This window comes from Cebus imitator, unplaced genomic scaffold (assembly GCF_001604975.1).
Source record: "Cebus imitator isolate Cc_AM_T3 unplaced genomic scaffold, Cebus_imitator-1.0 Scaffold576, whole genome shotgun sequence".
Lineage (NCBI taxonomy): Eukaryota > Metazoa > Chordata > Mammalia > Primates > Cebidae > Cebus > Cebus imitator.
The window spans coordinates 303953-328190 of NW_016107891.1; the positions used below are offsets into that span (position 1 = coordinate 303953).

At 39.1% G+C, this 24238-nt stretch overlaps 1 protein-coding gene across 2 annotated transcripts in view; it reads left to right on the top strand.

The window, feature by feature from the left end:
- Positions 1 to 11643: 11643 nt before the first annotated feature.
- VBP1 (VHL binding protein 1) overlaps positions 11644 to 24238 on the top strand; it is a 19419-nt gene continuing 6824 nt past the window's right edge. Inside the window, exons 1-4 of one of the 2 annotated variants that reach the window (XM_017516227.2) lie at positions 11644 to 11939; positions 15753 to 15877; positions 20678 to 20744; positions 21819 to 21917. In XM_017516227.2, coding sequence (XP_017371716.1) covers positions 11745 to 11939; positions 15753 to 15877; positions 20678 to 20744; positions 21819 to 21917 — 486 coding nt within the window. In that variant the 5' untranslated portion in view covers positions 11644 to 11744. The remainder of the gene's footprint in view (positions 11940 to 15752; positions 15878 to 20677; positions 20745 to 21818; positions 21918 to 24238) is intronic. The other variant, XM_037734138.1, reaches the window with a different exon arrangement.

Below are 24238 nucleotides of genomic sequence, written 5' to 3' on the forward strand. Positions count from 1 at the left end.
TGCAACCTCTGTCCCCTGGGTTCAAGTGATTATCCTGCCTCAGCCTCCCAGGTAGCTGGGATTATAGGTGCTTGCCACCACATCTGGCTAATTTTTGTATTTTTAGTAGAGATGAGGTTTCGCCATGTTGGCCAGGCTGGTCTTGAACTCCTGACCTCAGGTGATCCACCTGCCTTGGCCTCCCAAAATGCTGGGATTACAGGTGTGAGCCACTGCACCCAGCCAGAAAAACCTCTCTTAAGATATCAAGAGTTGGAGATATGGTCACAACTACTAACAGAAAAAATTATATGGATATTTTAAAATGTTAGGTAATCCACCCACATTCTTTTCTTGCATTGGAAAAAATGGCCGCTCTCTGAGAAATAATATAGCACATGCCTTGTGAGATGGATAACAGGAATAGAGAAAGGACCCATAGAAATGGGGGTGGAAGGAGATGTGCAGAAGTAGAATAGTCAAGAGAAATCTGGTTCAGAATTAATAGATAATCCAAAATAGGAATTATCAATATGCACATAATAGAGATTCAAGTATTAATGTAATTTAGTTTAGGTTGCATTCTTGGTTTATTTCAAGAGTTATGAACTACTGTTTGCTGCTGGTTTTTCTCCCCTTGTGCAGGGACTTTATTGTTTCATTTTGTTTTGTTTTATTTGCCATTTTGCTGTTTGGGATCACTTCTAGGCTATGTTAATCAGGTTTAAAAAGTTGAACTGATTTTGCTGTTATTGTATAAAGCTTCTAAAGGGAGAAATTGTTAATACAAATAGAATATCTGGAATTTTTCTGATTCCAGCCTTTTTTTAAACTCATTTTTAGTTTATTATTTGTATTCTGCCTATTTGGCAATATTTTCATGATTTAAATTATTTCTTACTTAAAAATTGTAATCACTAGTTCTATTTATAGCTTCAGTGCACTGCATAAATTTCATACAATACAATACAGGTAATGGAAACTCTGAAGTCATTCAGTTGCTCCAGTCACACACCAATTTGCTCATGTTGTTTTTGCTGTTGGTATCCATTCCAGAAAATGGTAAATGTACAGGAACACACAGAGGATAACAAATATCCATGTTTCTGACACATCTCAAATTGCACATGTTCAAAGCTGTACCCTTGATCTCCCCAAAGCTGTTCTACTTGCAGCCTTCTCAATCACAGGCGATGACATCTCTATCCTTCCAGTTGCTCAGGCCAAAGGCCTTGGAGTCTTCCTTAATACATCTTTCTTTCACTCCACATACAATTCATGAGCAAGTGCAATGGCCTTTATTTTCAGAATGCATCCTAACTTTTTTCTAATCCGTTATCTCTCATCTGGGTCACTGCAGTAGCCTTCTAACTGGGCTCCCTGCTTCTGCCCTTACCGCCTACAGTATTCTTCATGCTGCAGCCAGAGTGATTGGCTTACAGTGTAAGTCAGGTTAAGCAACTTCATTGCAATTGCCCCCCATTTCTCTCAGAGCAAAAGCCAAGATCCTCCATCCTGCCTCTCTGCTTTCATCTCCTGACACTCTTGCCTTGCTTAGTTCATTCTAGGCACAGGATACTCAGTATATATTCTTGAAGTAAGGCAGGAACAACCCATGTTTGTATTAAAAGATATTGAGGTTGTCTCCCCAGTTCCCTTTTAAACTCATCCTTATGTGACTTCTATCCCCACTATTCCACTAAACTGCTAACATAAAGGTCTATAGTGACTTCCATGTGACCTAATCTAATAGCTACTTCTCTGTCCTTGCCTTACACAGTCCTTCTTTCCTATCACTCAACTAGGACATATTCTGATTCTAGGAATATGGCAATAATTAAAAGAAGCGAAAACCCATGTCCCTGTGGGATGTACATTCTAATGGGGGGAAGAAATAAATAAATAAGGTGACAAGTGCTATGGAGAAAATTGCAGCAGCGAAGAATTAAGAGTATTGGAGTAGGTTTCCATTTTAAATGGGCTGGTCAGTGGGAACTCTATTGAAAAGGTGACTCAGTCTTGAGTAGAAATTTTAAAGAGGAGAAGGAGCAAGTCAAGTGGAAGAGCATTTCAGAAGAGGACATAATCAGTGCAAACACCTTGAAGTTTGCTGAAACTTGAGTGTGCTGAAAGAATGGATTAAATCATCCAGGGGTGAGTAGAGACTGAGCCCAAGGGTCGTCTGTCATTGGGACAGGGAAATGAAAAGGGACCTGGAAAAGAGGTGGAAAAGGCATAACCAGTGAAGGAGGAGGAAACACTCTCACTTCCTAGAGTTGGCGACACCATTTTCTCTTATTTTTCCTCCTACTTCATGTCTCTTTTGAGTCCTGTTTGTGGACTTCTCTATACACCCTCTATAATAATATACTATATGTGCCAGTTAATTTCCAGAAGAGGACTAGAGTATAATATGATACCAGGTGTGCATATATGCTAGAACTATGAGTGAACCCAAGCCCAGAAGAAATAGACTTAGTAGGAATTTAAGGTAGAAGGAGTAGAACTGAGATACTACACAGGTCAGGGTCCAAGTACCAAAGGAGTGTGGTAGATTCCAGGCTAGGCATCAGTAACCAAAGGCTATTTATTAGTATAACAGGGCCTGAGGAAAAAGGTATGGGTTGCAGAGAAAGCCATGAAGTGCTACATAAGGAGCCAGGCTATTTTACAGATTCTTTCCAAATAATGGTGAACAGAACAGGGCCCATTTCCCAGGGAGAGAAGCTGACAGGAATCAGGTAAAAAGTAGACCACAGCATTGACTTGACTACAGAATGAGAATCCCACTCCTTAGGCATGAATAACTATGTACCCAGGTGGATTGAAGGACGCATATTCACCTAGGTTTCCTAAAAGGACTAGGTGCTCAGTCTAGTCACTACATGGGGTTATTCCAGGGTGCACTATCTGATAGCATCACAGAAGTAGACCAAGAGCTTCCTCCTCTGGCAAGAGCAATTTTAAGGATTTCTAGACAGCACTGGTTTGTAAGGCAAGAGGTCTTGGTACCTTGCTCACTTAGGCCCTTTGTTTGATACGTAGAAGTGGCATCCCTGCACACTGAAGATAGTTAGGAACTGCTTCCAAATTGCTGGCATGGGGCTAAGACAGGAGAACGGACTGGAAAACTTAAATGTTACTATCAACTAAAATTCTTTTAACTTCATTTTCACTCCTTACCCATTCTATATACGTGGGTATTTGTTAAGATCCAAGTACAAGATTCTGTTAACTTTCATCTTATTCAATTGGGACCTATGTCTAGTCTCTCAAGAAAATTAATGTTTCTGCTTATATTTAATGTATTAATTATCCTTTCCAATTCGTATGTTATTCACATGCTCAGTGAACATATCCTCTACAACATTTTAATTGACAGATAAAGATGAACAAGAAGATCAAGAACATAACCCTGCAGCATATCACCAGAAACCTCCCAACAGGTCAACACATTAATCTTTGACCTTCGGTTACGAGTCATTTGAACAGTTTCTAATTTACCCAGTTGTTCTTAAGTAAGCCCATATTGCCTCAACCAGTGAGGGAGAAGTGAGGGAAAACATCAAGATGAGGAAGCAGTAGGCTTGGTAAGCCATGCCAAGGACTTTACACACTATCTACAATCAATGAGGGTCCATTGAATGGTTTTAAACAGTGGAGGGAGATGGTCACAGTCTTATATTAATGGGTCTATGCAACCTTCTTAGTTTGTTCTTCATTAATTCCTCTTCTTATATCTTTTGAATATAATTTAAAATATGAGCTCATTAAGTAACTAGAAAAGTAAAACAAACTAAAGAAATGTCAAATGTGTTTCTAGTTCCAGCTACCTCCATGACCTGATGTGCTTGCCCTTTCCTCACTACTTTCACCTGGCAGATTTCTATACATCCTTCACATTTAACCTGTACATTGTTATATCAAATCATATGTTAATTCTATAGTATTTCATGAACGATACATACATACCAGTATATATTTAACATATTCTATGTCCACTGACAAATGTCCCTTCTTTTTCCTATGAGTATTATTGACCTTGAGATGTTGGAGTTCTGTCTTATAAAGACTCCTTTGCAGGCCTTACTTTGTGGCTAATTCATCCCTGCTTTTCAATAACTATTCTTTAGGTTTTCCACACTCTCTGGTCTCATACTTTATCACTAGCAGCTCCTTCACAGATATATTTTCCTCTTTTTCTTTGTATTTGGCATTTTGCATTCCTGTCAATTGATGTTTATTAAACATTAACATAATATTTACTCTAGGGGGCTACTTGTTCTCATGGTACGATTGTATTAGGAAAGCAATTAAATACTAATTAATTTTTAACTCTTTGTTTTCTTTTAAAATCCATAGGTCACAACTCCATTGGGAGCTCCTTCTCTAATGGTACCTCAACCCAAGATTCATACCCAGCAAGGCCTAAGGACCAGTACTCCTTCCACTCCATCCCCAGAACAGCAAGTATGTTTGGGCTGTTGTTGCTAAGGGCCTTAGCAGAGATAGGCAGTCACTGGAGGCAGGATCAGTGTTATAACGGAGTTTTGCAACATAGCCATCTTTTGTGTAGTGTTGGTCTCTCATAGAAGAAAGCCTAATTCTAATATTTCCATCATCATAGAAAGACAGAATTGTGCAGACGTGATGCAGACCTCTATAAACTTGTGTTGTTAAGCCTCAACTGCGTTCTTATATTTATGCAGCCATCCTTTTATTCATTCATCTGTTCATTCAACAAACCCAACCGTGATTAGTATTGGAGAAGTGGCTAACCCAATCTGGAGATTTCAAGGATGACTTACCAGAAAACTGATACTTAAGTTGAATGATAAGATTTAAAAATAGACAGAGAGTCAACAGAGTGAGAAAGGATGCTTCAGATAAACATACACACAAAGAAGGAAGCACAAAGCGCCATGGGAACTCAAGGAAGGGAACAATTAATTTAGCAATGGAAGCCTTCAAGTACTGAATGATAAAGAAGATTTCAAATAGTAGATGTATAGAGGACAGAAGTTTGGCATTACTGGCAGAAAGAATAGGTTCAGCAAAGAAGTAGAAGTAGGCAGTGGTAATGTGAATGAGCATAGCTGAAGTGTATGGGAGAGTGTCGTGATCCACGTGTCCATTGTCTCAGAGTATTGTTTACTAGGTTTCTTCTTTCAGTCTTCAGCTGATGTGCAGAGCCCCCTGATTCCTGAATGTTTGTTTTAGGAGGACTGAATAAGCTTCAGGTGTTAGATAATGAGAAAAATGACCAGAGCTTTGTATCAAAATATTTGTGATTTATTTCATAACCACAAGGAAAAATATGTATAAATGATTAAATATTTATAGATCTGTCTTTCTTTTATTCAGACGCAGTCCAAGTACAGGTACCAAAGCAAAAAGATTCATATTCAGAGGTGAATAAAAAGATGATCTTTCAACAGGCTGAACTGAATCCTCCACATCTTCCAAGGAAAATAAACATTTAGTTGGACATTCAATACTCTTGAAATTCTTTAATTCAATATTTAGAGGTTATGTGCTGTATTTTTTTATTTTAATAGTGAATAATTCACCTAACCTAGTCTTCCAACCACAACCCCTCCCCTAACAAGTTCCTAAAACCATCTGTGTCAGCTCGGTGCAGTGGCTGCACCTCACTTTGGGAGGTTGAGGTGGGAGGGGGATGACTTGAAGCTAGGAGTCTGGACCAGCCTGGGCAACATAGTGAGGCCCCATCTCTACAAAATTACAAAATAAAAAAATTAGTTGGAATGGTGGCATGCATCCATATTCCTAGCTCCTTGGGAGACTGAGGCAAGAGGACAGCTTGATCCCAGGAGATTGAGGCTACAGTGAGCTATGATTGCACCATTGCACTCCAGCCTGGGTTACAGAGAGAGGACTTGTCTCTAAAAAAAAAAAAAGCACACATACGTCATGTGTCATACAGGCCCAGTTCTGGGCCCTCTGAGTGCCCTCAGTAGCCACATTACAAGCCTTACTTCTTACCAGGTGTTCTTCAGTTGCTTGGCCCCTTTAGGGACTGCTTCAGATCTAGTCATGCCTCTCATCTAATCCAGAGCTAGGTCCCTAGGTAAAAGCTCAGGAGCTCATCCCTTGAAGACTGCCATGGAGTGACAATTCACTTCCTTCCTGTCCTCATAGAGAGTCTAGTGGCATTATTTTGCTGACATGGATTTCCTGAGCGGACTCTCCAGACTCCCGCATGTAATTGCTGTAGCTGCTCTCTAAGCAACAGCAAGAGCAATGGTTGCCCATGATTCCTTGTCTTGGGCAGGGAGTGTGATCCCTGAGTAATATAAGCTCACCTTGGCCTGGGAAATTTCATCAAATATTCTGGTCTCTGCTGGCTTGGCTTTCTTGAAAGTGTTAGGTGCCCACACATTGTTATTTTTGAGACATCATCTGTATCACAAATCAACAGAAACTACAATATGTGAAAGGAGATGAATTTTTTTAGAGATTAGCAATTCCGAAACCCTCTTTAGGAAGAGGAAATGGAGGCCTTAAGAGAGAGGATTTCCAAGGTTTCTTGGCTCCAAATCCAGAATTTTTTTCAATGTTCCATGCTCCACAACTGATGTGTGGACAAAGGCAGGTCTTCCATGCAAGGTGGAGTCCCACCACACTTAGTGTCTCTGGCACTTAGCATTGACTGCCTTGGCCAGCTACGTAGTTTTTCATGTGAGTATCTCAGTCTCCTAACTATTTATTATCTTCAGTTATACACTGTGTTGGATTCTTCTAGTGTAACTTATCTTCACTACCTAAATGTTGAGCACGTTGTACATGCTCCACAAACATTTGTTGCTTGATTGATTCACACAGTCAATAAATAATGATCAAGCTGCTATGTATCAGGCTCTGTGTGAGGCTCAGAGAAGCAAAGACAAGAGAAACAAGTCCCTACCCTTAAGAATTTATAGGCTGATAAAGGCACTTATCTCAGCTTCTCCTTTACTTTGGTACTAACATCAGACATTTTAGAGTTAAGTTGACATGAATTGCTCACATTTTAGGGCTTTCATATCTCAAGGCATTTCAGCATATCCACAAATAGCAGGCCCAGCGAGCTGAGCAATATCATGGGGCTCCAATGTTTTAGGAGTTAGTCCTGAGCCAGACTGTATGCTCTCTTTTATCTGTATATGTGAAGAATAACCCTTCTTTCTCCCCAGGAGGCTGTGAGGGATTTAAGACAGATCCTGCAGATCCCCATGGTATCAGCAGACTGGGAGATTTCTCCCCATCATGAGGTCATTCTCATGACATGTGGCACATGTCCCAAACCCCTGAATTTCTTATTCTGTGCCATATCCAGGCCTTTCAATTATCAGGAGAGTAGCTAAAATTTATTGAGGGCTTACGAGGTAGTAGGCACAGGATCAAGTATGTTATTTGCGTAATTCCATTCAATCTACTTAATAATATGTGACCAAAGCCATATTGTTATGGTTATTTTACAACTGAGAAAACTGAGACAGTGTTAAAGTAAGTAACCTAATATCCCATAGCCAATAAATAATCAAGCTTGACTGCAAAGCACATGCGCTAGAACCATTGTGCTGGAATCTACCATCTCTCCCAGTTATTATCCAGGGAACCTTGTGACTGGGAATTTACCATGGCTTATACTGAATGTCTTTATATAGCCCAAGGAGTCAGGCCCAAAGGAGATTCAGAAACAATGAAGCAGAGTTCGAGCCTTTTTATATCCATGCTTTTTATTGTGTTTGGTGGGAAAGGAAAAGCTTGGGTGGACATAGGGGCAGAGGGATTTGGAGGGTGTAATTACCCACCTCGGGGCCCAAGATTAAGTTTTCTAAATTGAGAATGGCATACAGAAGGAACCTGGAGGATCCAGTGGGATCTAGAGACAACCATGGGATGCAAAATTACTCACCAGAGGTCATACTCAAAATGTATTAGCACTACAGGTGAGTCTGGAGAGCCTCTAGTCCAAACCTCACATTTCACATGTGAGGACACTGAGCTAGACAGGTGAAGACACTTGTCTAATGAGGCACAGCCTGTTAATGACATGGTTAAACTAGAACCCAAGTTCTAGAGCCTATTACATAGTGGCAAGCCTAGGAATGATTTCTGGAAATAAAGCAGGGTAATGTCTGGCAGTCCCCAGGGCCATCATTCTGGCAGATCAGGTGGTGGGGTAGGGGTTGCAGAAGGGTTAGTTTCCTGGGACACAGGGCCTCTCCACATCACCTTAGGTAAGTAACATCAGTCCCAGGAAAAAGGAAATCACACTGCCACATTTTACCTGGTCTAGGAAAATCCTACCTTGTTTTCTCTTGTATAAACAGAACAAAAACACTGAAGATACAATAACAATACACAGTGAGAACACAACCAGCAGTCAGCAACCCAGGGTAGTGAGTATGGAGGCCCATTGGCATGTTTGGAAATATAAGACACATGTATTTGGACTCACTAGGAAATAGCCCCAAGAGGCTGGGCAGGCTTAGCATGCAGGGGCACTATCACAATTGAGTGCCCTCCAGGGGAGTTCCAAAGCTCCTAGGGCAAACGGCACTTTCTGCTCTCAGAAGTCAATATTAGAAACTGAATCAGAAGGTTGAGCAGAGGCTGTCTCAGAACATCCTGAAATGCTTGGCCTCTCTCTGAAGGCTTTGGGCTCTTTCCCAGTGGGCTTCCTGGGAGAAAATGACCCCAGTGACCAGGCTTGGGGAAAAAAAGACACATTAACCCAGCCTCAGGATTTGCAGCTCTTCTTAGTGATTTCAGAGGCTTGTGGAGATTGGGACAGAACTGTTACCTGCACAGACCTTCCAGGCAAAGATGGAGTTAGAGTAGTTGTTGTGGGTTCTGGCTGTACAAATTTAAGTCAGCTCTTGGTCCTCTGAGGTCTGGAAGTTGCTAAGAATATTACCCTCTTCTTCCGGGGGACTCCAGTTGTATGTCACATCATTTTCTTCCTTCTCTGCAGACCACATCAGTGTGACATTTGCAGGTACTCTTCACTGAAGTTATTAACTCTGGCTTCCCAAAATATGAGCCAGTGGTGCACTAGAACTGGCTTGTACCAGCTTGTGAGAACCAATTGTTAAATTTCTAGAAATTCTGCAAGATGGTTGTTAAACACAGCCATCATTCAAAAGTAAATTATAAAAGTTTACAATTTTATTTATAGCCATTACTGGAAATAGTGAAAAAAAAGTTTACGATTAAATACATTCTTTTAAAAACAAAGGTAATAAATACTCATAATTTATAATCTTCTAATTATTTTTTGACATTTGAGTGTTACCTGTACTCTTGAGGTTATTTACATCCATTGTATCTGTGTGCTTACTGGGCATGTTTTCCCAACTCCATGTGGATTGAAATCACCCACTGTGGGAGTATCTACATCACAGAAATTGGCAGATGCTACAAACTACGGCTTGATCTGTTTGACACTCTGGACTTAAGTCAGCTTAAAAGTGAGTTGTGTCTGTAGCCATTATTGTGAATAGCACCAAAAAATGAGGCAATATTTTTCTGGTATTTGAAAAGCATTATCTAATTCAGGAAATAAGTCACTTACATTGTTGATGAATGATCCAAGTACCAATATAAAAATAATTGTTGAATTAATTTTTTATTATTAAGATAAACGAAATAACCAACATTCATGTCAGAACTACACTAGTTCATCAATTGCAACTATAGGTTGTCTAGGGAGATACGTATTTGGCAAAAATCAAAAGCATCCTGTCAGAATTGGTTATATGGAATCTATAACAAAGAGTATTGTATATTGTATTATCACTTATGAAAATGTGTGCTATACATGTTTTATATTAATACAATTTATAATAAACGTGTAACTCCTTTCTATAATCAGTTGAACATTTATCAGCACAACACTATGTGAAATGATTTTTTAAAAGTTGTTCTGTTTCCTTTTGTATATATATTTTCTTTACATTTTGTTTTATTTTGTTTCAAAAGTGTCCATGATGAAAATCTACAGCCTTTTAAAGTTGGTTTAAAAAAATGCTTTTACTAAAGCAATCTAAAGACAAGCTGTAAAAGGTGTGGGCTACTGAAGGGTTACTAAAGACCAATCATATTTAAGGTCAGGTAATAGCTAGATTTGGATCTGGCAAGAAGAAGCTTTTTTCTTTCTTTCTTTGTTTTTTTGTTTGTTTGTTTAACTAAGAGAAAAGAAAATGACTACCTATAGAGTTGATAAGCTTAGTGTATTCTTGGAAAAGCTGCTGCAGCCATGGCAGGAAGGAAATAGAGGAGTCAGAAGGAATTGGTATAAAACTTTCTAATTAAGAGAAGCCTAGAAAGGAAATATATATATATATATATAAATCTTCTGTTTGTACCTGTAAGGGAGTAAAACACGAGCAGTAAGCTTATAAGGCTTTTGGCTCCAAAAGAAAAACCTGGCCTGAAGAATCAAATAATATATGTCTTAGAGGGATTTATTCCAGATTAGAATTAGTCATAATTTGGAGAAATATTTTCAAAAGTTTGAAGTCCTTGATTAGTTCTAACAATGATTAATATAGATAGGGATCAGTGAAGTTGAACGAAATTAGCAAGTGTGTCTGAAAACTCAATGTTTTTCTGTAGAAACCTTACCTACTTTTCAAAAACAAATTTTTTTTGGAAGGCATTGACGTGGGGGAGAGTGGTGAAGAATAGAGTTCCCATCTACTTTTCTCTGCAGGAACAGAGACATTATCTCACAAAGCCACTGACCAGAAAAGGACAGCGTCATGGTTAGGTAACATGTCTTCATCTTCCCAAGTCAAATAGCATAGAAGGCACTGGATAATTAGTTTGGAGTTCCGGCTTCATTGCCATGTAGTTGTAGGAATTTGGAGAAGCTGTAGAGGTTCACTGAGCTTTAGTTTCCTAATTCACAATATGATGATACCAATTTGTTCCTCATTATATATAAAGACATATCTATATCTATGTGTTTGATTGATCGTACATTATCTATGGAGATAAACCGGTAACAGTGATTGCCTGTGAGAAGAGAGACTTACTTTCCATTGCATAATTCTTATGCTTATGGTGGAATTTGTGAGAGTGGATGAAGCACTGCTTCATTGGGAAACACTCCAGTGGGAGAAACGACAGAAAAGGGCCCGAAGAATAATTACTTGGTTTTATACGACAGATGTGCTTTTACAGGATTGTAGCGTAGGATGACATTGGGTAAAGTACATGGGTCTAGAAGCCTAGGTGGAGGAGTTCTTAGGATTTTGTATGTGAACTATGAAGTTTTGGAAACGTTTCAGCTGGAGAGAAGACATTCTGATCAAAGGTGGCTTTCGGGAAAGGCTGGTGCGACAGGCAGGGTATTTATTAGAATGAGGCCAGTGACTCCACTCTGAAACAGTCACAAAGTAAGTTCCCTTCAAGAGGCAGGAAGCTGAACCCTCGTGATGGCGATAGGTCTCAGGTTCGCTAGCATCCGAGAGGGAAGTGGGTCGCTCCAGAGGCCATTGTGAAGGCTGCTGCGAATTATAGGGTCGGGGTGGGGTCAGGCTAGGTCCCCATTCCTAGGGCTTTAGCACAGCTCACTCACAAGACCCCTTTTCCCAAGAGGACGTAAGAGTTTTTCCTGCCGCTCCAGCTTGTCTTCTGCGGCCCTTCCATGCTTGTCACTTACCTGAGCGCAGCCAATCAGCACCTACAGGTTGGTCTACTTTCGACCAAAGAAGAACGGGAACTTGGTGGGGGACCTTTCCTGCGCACCAATGAATGTGTACGGAGAGGCGGGCCTGCAGGTGCGAACGAACCAATCACGAAATCCTTGTGGCCGGCGGCTCGGAAGGCAGTCGAGCACTCGCATACCCAAGATGGCGGGCGCAAAGGACGGTTGCGGCAAAGGAGAAATGGCCACAGGGAATGGGCGGCGGCTCCACCTGGGGATTCCAGAGGCCGTGTTTGTGGTAAGAAGCACGCTGTTCCCTGGCATCTTGGCTTGAGACTGCGGACTGCCCCTTTGTTCCCGGCTCCCACCTAGGCCTCTACTGTTGGAAGGAGCTGAGCTAAAGGTTCAGGGACGGGGTGCTCGGCCCGCTCTCACTCCTCGCACCTGGAAAGATTGAGCTCTGCTGCTTCCCGCCCGGAAGACACGTAGCTCGAGAAGTTCCTAGAAGAGAACGGGGTGCGGAGCCTGGGCGAGGGTGAGGGGCGGCGGGGCGGGGCGGCCTGAGGGACCTGCCGGCTGCCGCCGGTTGTCGTCCCCCTGCTGCTTGGAAAAGGGGAGATGGTGAGGAGCTCTCGACTCCGCGTAGTTGCTGGAGAGACAGTACAATGAATACGCAGAACAGCCAGTGCCAAGATGTGAAAACAGGGAATATCACCTTGTCTGTTAAAGTAATGCGGTGGTCTGTTGCCTCGGCGAAAGTGGAAGAAGTAGGATGATGCGGTGAGAGGGTAAACCCCTTCTTTGGCTTCCTAAGGAATTTAGGTTTTTACAGTAGGCCATGTACTGCCATTGCCTACTGTAAAAGGCCTTTGGTTTCAGATACATCATTCTAACGACTTAGTGGAGAATGAATTGTTGAGAGAAGAGGCCGAACCCTCGTGTTGGCGCTAGGTCCCAGGTTCACTGGCGTCCGAGACAGGATCGGGTCGCTCTAGAGGTTGTTCTGGAGGGCGTTCCCTGTTCTGAGTGCCTTTTTAAAAATTTTATTTTATTTAGAAATAGTATTTGAAGACTATTTTAGTAATGAGAGAAAATGTCTTACTGACCCTCCAGGCCCGCTCATCTGTCTGTCCCCATTTAGTTGTACGGAGCTGCTATAAAATCTTTATGAAAGTTTCTCAACCTTTCGATTTATACCTTACCTTACCTCTGCCTTTTTACTAATCATGTCTTATATCATTTAAAACACTAATTTATTTACACCACACTTGACATTGTCTATTTGCATTTGTTGATTGAATTTCGAAATCGTTTATTTTGTGTTTTCATGAGCTGTGCCATTTATTTCTTTACATCAATCTATTATTGAATCATAACAAGGAATAAAATTTGTTCAGTGCCGGACACTTTCTTAATGATTTTACTAAACTCTAGGTGTTAGCTACTATTAGGTCTGTTTTTAGATGTTAAAACCGAGGTACACGGCCCTTGAGTAACTTGCCCCAGGCCACACAGGATGTAAATGAGGTATCCAGCATTTGAACTTGGGCAATCTGTGGAGGTCCAGACCGCCAGCTTACCCTTCATGCTCTGCTGCTGAGGAGGTGAGGTAGTTCTCATGCATTGTGTCATTTCTCCTGGCCCTAGAATAGTGCCTGACAAATAGTATAAACTCATAACTATGTGTCTAATTGAATTTCCTTACTGCCTTAAATGTTACATTCATAGTGCTCACCTAGAGAAATCTATCTCCGGAGGATACACTTTATCTGAGGGCTTTATAACATCTTAAAATGCTTTTTTCCCTAAAATGTCATGGTTATTTTTTTGTAGACCTTAACATTTCTATTGACATAATGTAATAAGCAACCCAATTTTATATAATTGTTTTTGTTCCCAAACTTTTAATCATTGAAGTGACATGGTATTGTTGAAAGATCATTGGCTTCTAAATCGACCAGGGTTTAAATCCTGCCTCTGCTTCCCAGTTTCTGCTTAGACTTAAGCATATTTTTACCACTTTGAGCCTGAGTTTCTTTAACTGAAATAGGGATGACAATACTTACAGAGTTGTTATGGGAAACAGAGAACATGCTTGAGTATTGCAGTGTAGTAGATGTCGAATAGGTATGAATGCTCATGATGTTAGGAGGCAGTATACCACAGTTGTTAGAAGTCAGACCTTGTTCTTTCCCCAGCCCCACTGAGGCAGTAATTTGTTTTCTTTCTCCGCTTGAATTGTTCTTTCACCCTTGTCCATTTCATTACCTCTTCATCTTTCCACTTGTAGTTCAAATATCACCTCCCTGTAGTTTTCCCCTGACCTCTACCCCAAAACGAAATCCCTGGCACTTTGTGTCCCAATGGCACGTTATGCTATAGATAGGTGTCACATACTCTTAGAAGCATCTCATATATGCTCACTCATTTAATCCCGGGTGATGAAAAGGTACTTGTACAGATGATGAGGAAATTGAGGCAAAGAGAGGTTAACTAACTTTCCTAAGGTCAACTCATCTAGTAAGTGGTGAAGCTAGGATTCAAACCAGGCACTCCACCTCTTAACCACAGCCTATGCTGCTGTAGTTAATTCATGCTAAACTCCAGCACCTAATAACATGTATCACGTGCTAAAACTTAGTCTTCTTTCTCTTCCCTGCAGTGACCTTTCAGAGGAAGGTGACATCTCTCTTTTACATACAGAACTCTGTCATTAACTCTCAGCCTTACCTTTGCAATTTCATTTACTGTCTCTAGTTTGATGGCTTCATAGCACTCCCTTGCTGTGTTTCTCTTCCTTTCTCTTCATTGTTTCAGCTAAGATATTCTCTGGTAGCTAATAAATATGGATAAGAATAATGATCTGGGCTGGGCACAGTGGCTCATGCCTGTAATCAGCATTTTGGAGGCCGAGGTGGGCAGATCACAATGTCAGGAGTTCGAGACCAGCCTGGTCAACATAGTGAAACCCTGTCTCTACTAAAAATACAAAAAAATAGCTGGGCATGGTGGTGTGAGCCTGTAATTTCAGCTACTCGGGAGGCTGAGGCAGGAAAATCGCATGAACCCAGGAAACGGAGGTTGCAGTGAGCCGAAATTGTGCCATTGCACTCCAGCCTGAGCAACAGTGTAAGACTCCGTCTCAAAAAATAATAATAATAATAATAATAATAATAATGAGGTAAAGATTTTAGAAGCCATAATTAAAGTTACTTATGATAAAGAACTAAAGTTCCGTAACGTACTTAATGGCTCTTGTAGCATCTAAGTTTCCGTATATTTTCATCTTGTTTCTGATCCTTATCTAATTAACTAGCCTTTGTTCAAGGACTAGCATGTGGTATAAAAAAAATTTAACCTCAGTTTTACTGCTTCCTATTACAAAAGATTATTCTGATTGCCTTTTAGGTGACTTTGTTTCACTTATTTGATAGTGAAGGAAGCATTTGTGGATTGCCTTGGGAACCTAATGACCAAAAATAGTATGATTTCTATGGCAAAACTTGTTGAATTAAAAATAATTAATAAAATTGATAATCTTGGTATACAACCTATAAAATCATTTTGTGAGCATGAATGGGCAATGTGTTTGTTAGTATTTTCATATTTACTGCTAGGGATACATTGGAAAATGCATAAAGTGGTAGGAAAGGTCATTATTTTCTATTTATAAATAAAAAATAAAGAGGAAGGTGAAAGAATAAATTAGCTATATATGTACTCTCTGAAATTGTCTCTAACTTTTTGTAACTACAGATTAAGCATCCTAAAACTGAAAGTCTGAAATCCAGAATACTCTAAAATCTAAAACTTTTTGAACACTGATATGATGCTCAAAGGAAATGCTCATTGGAGCATTTTGGAGTTTGGGTTTTGGATTGGGGATGCTCAACTGGTGTAATGTAAATATTCCAAAATCCAAAAAAAAAACCTAAAATCCAAAGCAATTCTGGTCTCAAGCATTTTGGATAAGGATGCTTAACCTGTACTTATAGTTAAAAACAAACCTTTGGAGAAAAATAAAGCTTTTTTCTTTTATGTTTTAAAAACAAAGCATTCAAAAAATCTGCTTAGTGGCATGAATTGTAAAGTATTATTTTTGATATTAAAGGAAGATGTAGATTCCTTCATGAAACAGCCTGGGAATGAGACTGCAGATACAGTACTAAAGAAGCTGGATGAACAGTACCAGAAGTATAAGTTTATGGAACTCAACCTTGCTCAAAAAAAAAGAAGGTAAGTGTAAAAATTTCTAAGTTTTGAAAATCTTATATGACTTGAACTTTAAAAAAATTGAGATATAATTTACATATAATAAAATATTCAGATGTCAAGTGTTCAGTCCTCCAAGATGGCTGTACCATATTAAATTCCCACCAGCAATGTACAAGAGTTCCCATTGTTCCACATCCTTGCTAACACTTGATATTGCGTCTAAACCTGGTTTTGAAAACATAATAGAATGGTTATTAAAGACTGTATTCCAAAGCTTTCAAAATCATAACATCATATATGTCTAGTTCATCCTTCTAGTTTTGCCAGTGAGATAAGAGACCCCCAGAGCCTAAGACTTAATTAGTTATGAAATCCCAAGATTTCATGACTAATAGGCATAGGACAAAAGGTATCCTTACTCTAAACTCTTTATTTCCCTACATTATTTTTTAAAGCTTATAAAGTCAATTCACTGTAATAAATACTTATAGATCTCTGTTTTGGGCATGTGCCAGCATTCTTCTGTCAGATAAATATTTATGGAATGCTAGCTAGATACCACATACTGTTTTGGGTGAAATAATGTCCAGTATCTGGTTTCAACAGGGACATAGGACTGGTTGTGCTGGCGCAAACCTGTAATTCCAGCACTTTGGGAGGCCAAGGTGGGAGGATCACTTGAGTTCAGGAGTTCAGGACTAGCCTGGGCAATATAGGAAGAACCCATCTCTACAAATAATTAAAAAATAATTAGGCGAGGCACAGTGGCTCACGCCTGTAGGTGGGTGGATTGGGAGGCTGAGGTGGGTGGATTGCCTGAGCTCAGGAGTTTGAAACCACCCTGGGCAATGTGGTGAAACCCTGTCTCTACTAAAATACAAAAAAAACTAGCTGGGCATGGTGGTGTGTGCTTGTACTGCCAGCTACTTGGTAGGCTGAGGTGGGAGAGTTACTTGAGCTTGGGAGGCGGAGGTTGTAGTGAGACGAGATTACGCCACCGCACTCCAGCTTGGGTGACAGAGTGAGACTCTGTCTCAAAAAAAAATTTAGCTGGGTGTGGTGGCATGCACCTGTGGAGGCTGTAGCGGGAGGATCGCATGAGCTCAGGACGTTGAGGCTGCAGTGAGATTTGATCAGGCTACTGTACTTAAGCCTAGGCAACAGTGTGAGACCCAGTCTCAAACTAACAAAATCACACAGAAAACCAAGTACACAGTTTGGGGGAAATTATAGGTATATAAATAAAATTAGCACACTAAATAGAGCAGTGGAGGTGCTTTGGTACAAAGTAATGAGTTACAGGGGAATGGTAACGCATTACTTTATACCAAAGCACCTCATTAATCTGGAGGGGCCAAGGAGGTTCAGAGGAAGTATCTAAGAGGAACAAATGGCTATGTAGAATTTCAAAGATTGGTTATGAGTTTGGAGGCAGACTAAAGTGAGGAAGGGTAGTCTGGGCATAAGGCACCACTTGTGCAAAGGTACAGAAGTTTGTTTGAAACTGAGATCTTTTATCTTTCTTTAATTGGAAGGTTTATGATTATCACTTTTTCTTTTTTTATCATCTGTTTTTTCCTCTTTCTTTCTGAGATTCCTGTTTACAGATGTTGTCACTTCTAATTCTGTCTTACATTTCTTTATATTATTTCCTCTTTTCTGTCTTTGTCATTTATCTTTTGGCAATTAGATGGATATCCATGAGTTCTTTATTTCAGCCATTATGTTGTTTATACCTAGTAGTTTTGGTTGGTTTTTCTTCATATTACCGATATCTTTTCTTTTTTCTTTGTGGTATCTTTAAGTATTTAATGTATAATTTTATCTTTTGGTGTTTGTTAATTTTGTTTCATATGATAGAGGTTGTTGAATTTATTTATCATAATTATCAAATTATAATTTCTTTTCCCTGTCAGCTTAGTTTCCCTCAGGGATATCAGCTACTTTGGCCAGTAATATGTGTGGAGGTGGGGGTATGTTAAGTCATTCCTAGTGGGTAGGGGTGGGAGGAATGCTGCTAGTATCCCAGTCTAAGGACATAGCCATCAGACAAATACTTCTCCCCAGCCAGGTAATGTCACCTCTGGGGGATTCTTTCAATTTCTGCTGTCTTCATTTATCATCTCAGGAGGGAAAGGGAGTGGGGAGAGGTGGGCTGCTGGGGACTAATACTTGTAATTCTCAGCTTCCCAGTTTGGCCTTCCCTCTGCCACTGGCCAATTCTGCCATTTTTCTGCCCTGTAGCAGTGATAAGGTAGGTAATGTGACTCCCTGGGGCAGTTCAGAGGGAGAAAAGGAGCACAGCTAGAACATTTTCTTTTAGCTTTATTCCTCTTTTGAAGACTTGATTCACTTTCCTTCTAAGCTGCTGTCTCCCCTCTCACAGCCCTAGCTCCTCCTAGGACCTGGAGATTTCCATTGCTGTTGCAATAACAATGACCTGGAGCTGACGGAAGTGCCCTTTGACAGAAGAGTAGATAAAAAAGTTGTGTTTGTTATGTTTGTAATGGAATATTACACAGCAGTGAAAATGAATGAACAAATCTTAGGATCTTGATTGAGTTTAAAAAGCAAACCCCAGAAAAATGCATACATCATGAGACCATTTGAATTAAGCTCAGAAATCACCAATGCTAAAGAATATTTTGTTTAGGGATACACACAAATACAGTGAAACTAATTGAAAAAGAAAAAACAGGACTGTAAACACACAGTTTAGGCAAGCTACTTTCTCTTTTGTTTTTATTTATTTTTCGAGACAGTGCGTCGCTCTGACGCCCAAGCTAGAGTGCAGTGCCACTATCTCGGCTCACTGCAACCTCCACCTCCTGGGTTCAAGGGATCCTCCTTCCTCAGCTTCCCAAGTAGCTGGGATTGCAAGCACATGCCACCACGCCCAGCTAATTTCTTTTGTATTTTTTTTTTTTGTAGAGACTGGGTTTCACCACGTTGGCCAGGCTGGTTTTGAACTCTTGGCCTCAGGTGATCTGCCCACCTCGACCTCCCAAAGTGCTGGGATTACAGGTGTGAGCCATCGTGCCCAGCCATGCTACTTTCTCTTGAGGTGAAGCAGGGTGGGGAGGAGTGTATTGCTTGGGCAGGTACAATGTCATTGGTGGTCTGGTTCCTAAGTTGGCTGATTGACTCATTTATGTGCTTTATAACATATTACATATAGTATTTATATATACAAAATGCATCTTAAAAGTCATTTACATGACCAAAAAATCTTGATCTGAACATACTTCTTAAGTTGTATGTGTATCACATGTTTTATAAATGTATAACATCTTTCTGGTGTTTACCTATGTGAACATATCATACAAAAGTAAGGAAACTTGAGCAATCTGTAGCATCCAGATTGAATTTTAGTGAAAAAATGAATGCCAGGTGTTTCTAGATTATTCACTGGACTGTATTATCAAATGATGACACTTTTTTTTTTTTTGAAGCAGCAGGCTCATTTAACACATTTCTTGCCAGGTCAGTAGCACAGGGTGTAGTAAATTTGCTCTGCTAAGCTTCTACACACATGGAGTGACTTCTTTAAGTTTGTTTTCAATGTTGTATTTAAATTTTGTTTACATTCTGGTCTCTAATAATATTTGGTTAAATGTAACCTGAAAGAACCAGAGCTTTGTTTTTATATCCTTAGTCTGTTTTGCAGAAATTACACTGTGATTTGACAGAGAACCTAGAACTGTTTTGCATATATCTCCATGCAAAACACATGCATCTAATCACCATAAAGAGCTAAACTCCAGTGACAAAAAATATATCATTGTTTTCTCTCTTTAATTGACTGAATGTTTTTAGCATACTGTGTTTTTCTCTTATGCTCTTGTCAGTGAGGTTGATTGCATTCGGGAGTCACTTACTAGCGTTTTGCTAGTAGCTATATAGAACTTACCCATTAAGTCTGATCAGTCGTGTCATGTCCATCATTGTTTTTTAAAATTTCTTTTGTTTAAATCAGTGATCCATTTATAATTTTAAGAATGATTGTTACCTAATTTGAAAAGAAGAGCATTTATCAACGTAAAAATTAGGGGAGGAGTACCCAAACCTTCAAAGAATCACTAAATTATACTATATCATAATGTGGTATGTTTGGCATTCAGTTGATACTGTACGTTTTTCACAGTGTGACAAGTACACACACTGAGAAGTTGTCATTGTGCTTTGCCTAGTATTTAGCTGACTGTGATGTATGTGTGTGGACTGAATGCACACACCAGGAGCAGCTATGTGCATCTCTGGATAGGGGATTGGTAGCTTCTATTTAAGAATATAACTTTTGAATGCATGTTATTTTAAAAATTAGTTTTAAAATTTATCTATTTAAAATGTCATTCTAATCAAATGCAGAACCTTTGAATCACCTCTGTGGATATAGTCTGGTCTAGAAATGTTAAATAACATTGGGTGTTTGACATAATAGAACAGAGCTTTGTCTTTATGGAATAGGCATTCTATAAACATTCACTAGGATATCTTAAATATTTTTATTAAGTATTTATACTTTAAATATTTTATGAATATTTTACTAAATATACTTTCTTTAGGTAAATATTTCATTATTTTATTTTTATAAATACTTATATCTTAAATATTTTATCTCATATCTAGAAATATCTTCAGTATTTTACGTTTTACTTTTTTATTTTTTCTTATATGTGCTGTTGCAGAATATCTTAAATATTTTATATCTGTAAATAGTCCTCAAGAACACATTAGTAGAAAATGCAAAGTTAGTAAGACCATGTCCTGTTGTTTATTTTTGCCTGCAAAATACTAAGTTAGTCTTTTTCTTGTTCACAGGCTAAAAGGTCAGATTCCTGAAATTAAACAGACTTTGGAAATTCTAAAATATATGCAGAAGAAAAAAGTAAGTGTATTTTTGTTTATAAATATGAGCGAACTGGGATATATCAGTAGAAGCTCGTCTTCTTTGACTCCTTGGTCGCTGATATTTGATCTGTGCTGTGGAATCCAGTCTGCCTTCTTAAGTACATACACTAATGTTATGTTGTGCTTCCGTAGCAAATGTGGCTTTGTGGTCTTCCCCTGAAAGTCATGTTTAATTCTAGGGCCCATACTTGGATTACTTTGCTTATCTTTAGTGCTTGTGAAACTTAAATGCAATTTGAAATTGTTTAGGTATACAAAGAAAATGTCTTATTTTGTGCTGGCAGCATCTAAAGGTTTTTTCTTTGTTGTTGTCATTCTCCCTGAGCATAAGGAGTTAGTTAGTTCAAGATTTATAGAGCTGGAAAGAATCTTAGAGATCATCTGTTTCAGGTACTCATTTCATAGTTGAGGAAGTGGTTTCAGAGAGATTATACTTGACCAACGTTTATGTAGTTAATTACTGTCAGAACCAAATTTGAGAGTCTTCTAAGTCTTAATCCAGTATTCATTAAATAAAAGCAGGTTGTAAATATTAAATCTCATAATCATATTGTATTTAAAAGATTGTGTGTGTGTACTTATGATTTTGCTTGACTGGTAGAATAACTATTTCTAGTACATTTTACTATGTGGTGAACTTTGTAAGACTTCAGCAACTGATTGATTGGGCATAAAGCACAAATGAAATAATAGCTAATTCTTATAATAACACTTTCTCTGTATGTCAGGCACTGGGGTGTGTTTGTGTGTGTATGTGTGTACTCACTGCTTACCACTGCCTTCATAGGTGTAGGGACTCTCATGATCCTCATTTTACAGATGAAGAACCCAAGACACAGAAGTTCAGTGAGGTACCAGATTTGTAAAGCTAGTGAGTAACTGAGCCAGAGTCAATACCCAGCTATCTGGCTCTAGCATTCATTTATTTTACCACTACACTTAACCTGCGTGATGGTACTGTTTTAAATGTCCTAGGTTCAACTGTGCGATCTCTCCTTTATAACTTTTATATCAAACTGGTCTGTTTATGGCACTGTCATTTTTTTTGAAGGAGTCCACCAACTCACTGGAGACCAGATTCTTACTGGCAGATAACCTGTATTGCAAAGCTTCAGTTCCTCCTACTGATAAAGTGTGTCTGTGGTTGGGGGTAAGTAAATGTTATAGCCACAGCTGATATATTTGTAAACCAGTATGTTTTCTCCAGCAAACACAATGGTTTTGCTAGTATTTGCTAGTATTTTAATAGTATTGCTTGAGATGTATAAAGTTTTCATCTCCTTTTGATTGCAGAAGGGACAAAGGGCGGGGTTCAAGTGGTTCATATTAGAAACTGACTAAAATCAGGAGTGTGATCAAGAGCGCAGCAAAAACATACTGAAGTCTCTCCCAATCTTCATAAAACTGATCAAACAAACCCTGCTTTTCTTCCAGTTAATGCTTTATCTGTCTTAAATATAATGGAGGAAGAGCAATAGAAGTAAAATAGAAGGTACTGCTGAACTTTAGATAAATGCCTCTTCCCATAAGAGTTCAATAATTCTAGAAAGATTCCCTCTAAATTTAAGGGGAAAAAGAGTATTGCAAAAAACTTTAGGTTAGAGTTTATTTTTTAAAACCATATATTTCAGTTTTAGATGATTTCATTGAGCTTGTCTGTGATTTATCTATCTTGCTCTTCTCAGTCCTCTGACTATCCTGCTTGCTGTCCATGAATATTGTTACCTCAGTTGAGTTCCCATACAAAGTAGCAAGCTGAGTGCACTTCTCCCAGCTGTCCTATTGGGAGGATTCCCTCTAGCTGCTGTCCTGTAGGGTTACTCCTGAGAGGCACTCTAGTGCTATGAAAGATGGGTAAATTAGCCCAAGGAGGTTTGCTTCTCTGCCCGTTAGTTGATCCTCCTTATTTTTGTTAGTTGTAATATTTTCAGAGTGTGTATAACATTTACATTTCACTCTACGATCATAGTTCCTATACTTAGTCTTAGTTCTGTATTTAAAAGGAAGGATTCAGTATCAATAAGGCTTTTTAAAAAATAACTTTGAAGCATAGCAACTATACCTGAGTGTCTAAGGGTTGAATGATTTTCTGTATTCAGTTTTTTTTTTTTTTTTTTTGTAGAAATTGCATGATCTTTTGATTCACAAATTGAAGTGTTACTTGATTTCAGGAAAGATAATTTCTGTTGTGTACTTGAATGTAAATTTTGGCCCACTTCTTTTATTATCTTTTGGGAATAATAAATATGCATATGTTGGATCTCCTTTGTCTATTTTCAGTACCTATCATGTTCCCTGTTTTCAGTTATTTGATATGTTTCATTTTGTGTGATTTCCCCCGGCCACTTCCCCATGACTTCATGTTTTTCCTTGTAGTTATTGTGTTTTGTTGCTTTTACTCTGTCTTTCATAACTGTTCTTCTGTTTCTTTTTCTCTTCATTTTCTTTGCTGAGCTCTTCCAGCTCTTTTCATCTTTTCCTTCTTTTATTCCTCTTGAATGCTTAAATCCTCATTTCACCACTCATAGACTAGCACTTCCCACAATCTTCCCCATCTCCGTAAATGGTAGAATCTTTTGCCTGGTTGCTCAGAACAAAAGTCTTTGAGTCTTCTTTGACTCTTCTCTATTTTATGTCTCTCAACAAGTCCTTCAGCAAACCCCATTGGTTCTTTCATCTGAATGGATCGAGAAGCCAACTATCTCTCACTGTTACTGTGGTCCAGGCTACCTTTGTCTCTTGCCAGGACTGTGGGAATAATGTCTGTATTAGTTTTCTGGGGATACCATAATAAAAGTACCACAAACTGGGTGGCTTTAACAACTGAAATTGATTGTCTCACAGCTCTGGAGGCCAGAAATCTGATCAGCTCCAGAATCAGGGTCAATTCCTTCTGAGGGCTATGAGGGACAATCTGTTCCAGCCTTCTCTCTTAGGCTCTGATGTTTGCGGACAGTCTTTGGCATTTTGATGTGTAGAAGCATCACTGTGATCTCTGCCCTTCATCTTCACGTGTATGCAGGCATGTGTCCAAATTTCTCCTTTTAAAAGACCCTATTTCCAAATAAGGTTATATTCTGAGCTACTAGGGGTTAGGAGTCTAACTTATTTTTTTGTTGGGGAGACAGAATACAATCCATAATACCTTACTTCCACATAAGGTCACATTCACTAGCATAAGGGGCCAAAACTTCAGTATCTTTTTTGCATGACACTGTTTAACCTGTAATAACATCCTAATTCACTTTCTTGCTTCTGCCCTTGCTGGAATTCCTAAAGCCTTTCCAGCACAGTGATCAGAGCAAGCCTTTAAAATCTCAGTCAGGTCATGCCATTATTCTGCCCAAAATCTTTGAGTCATTTCTTATCACATTCTGAGAAAAAGTCCAAATTCTCGAGTGGCTGACAAGTTCCTACACATCCTGGTACTCTGGTACTTCTTTCTCTCTGTCTTTTTTTTTTTTTTTTTTT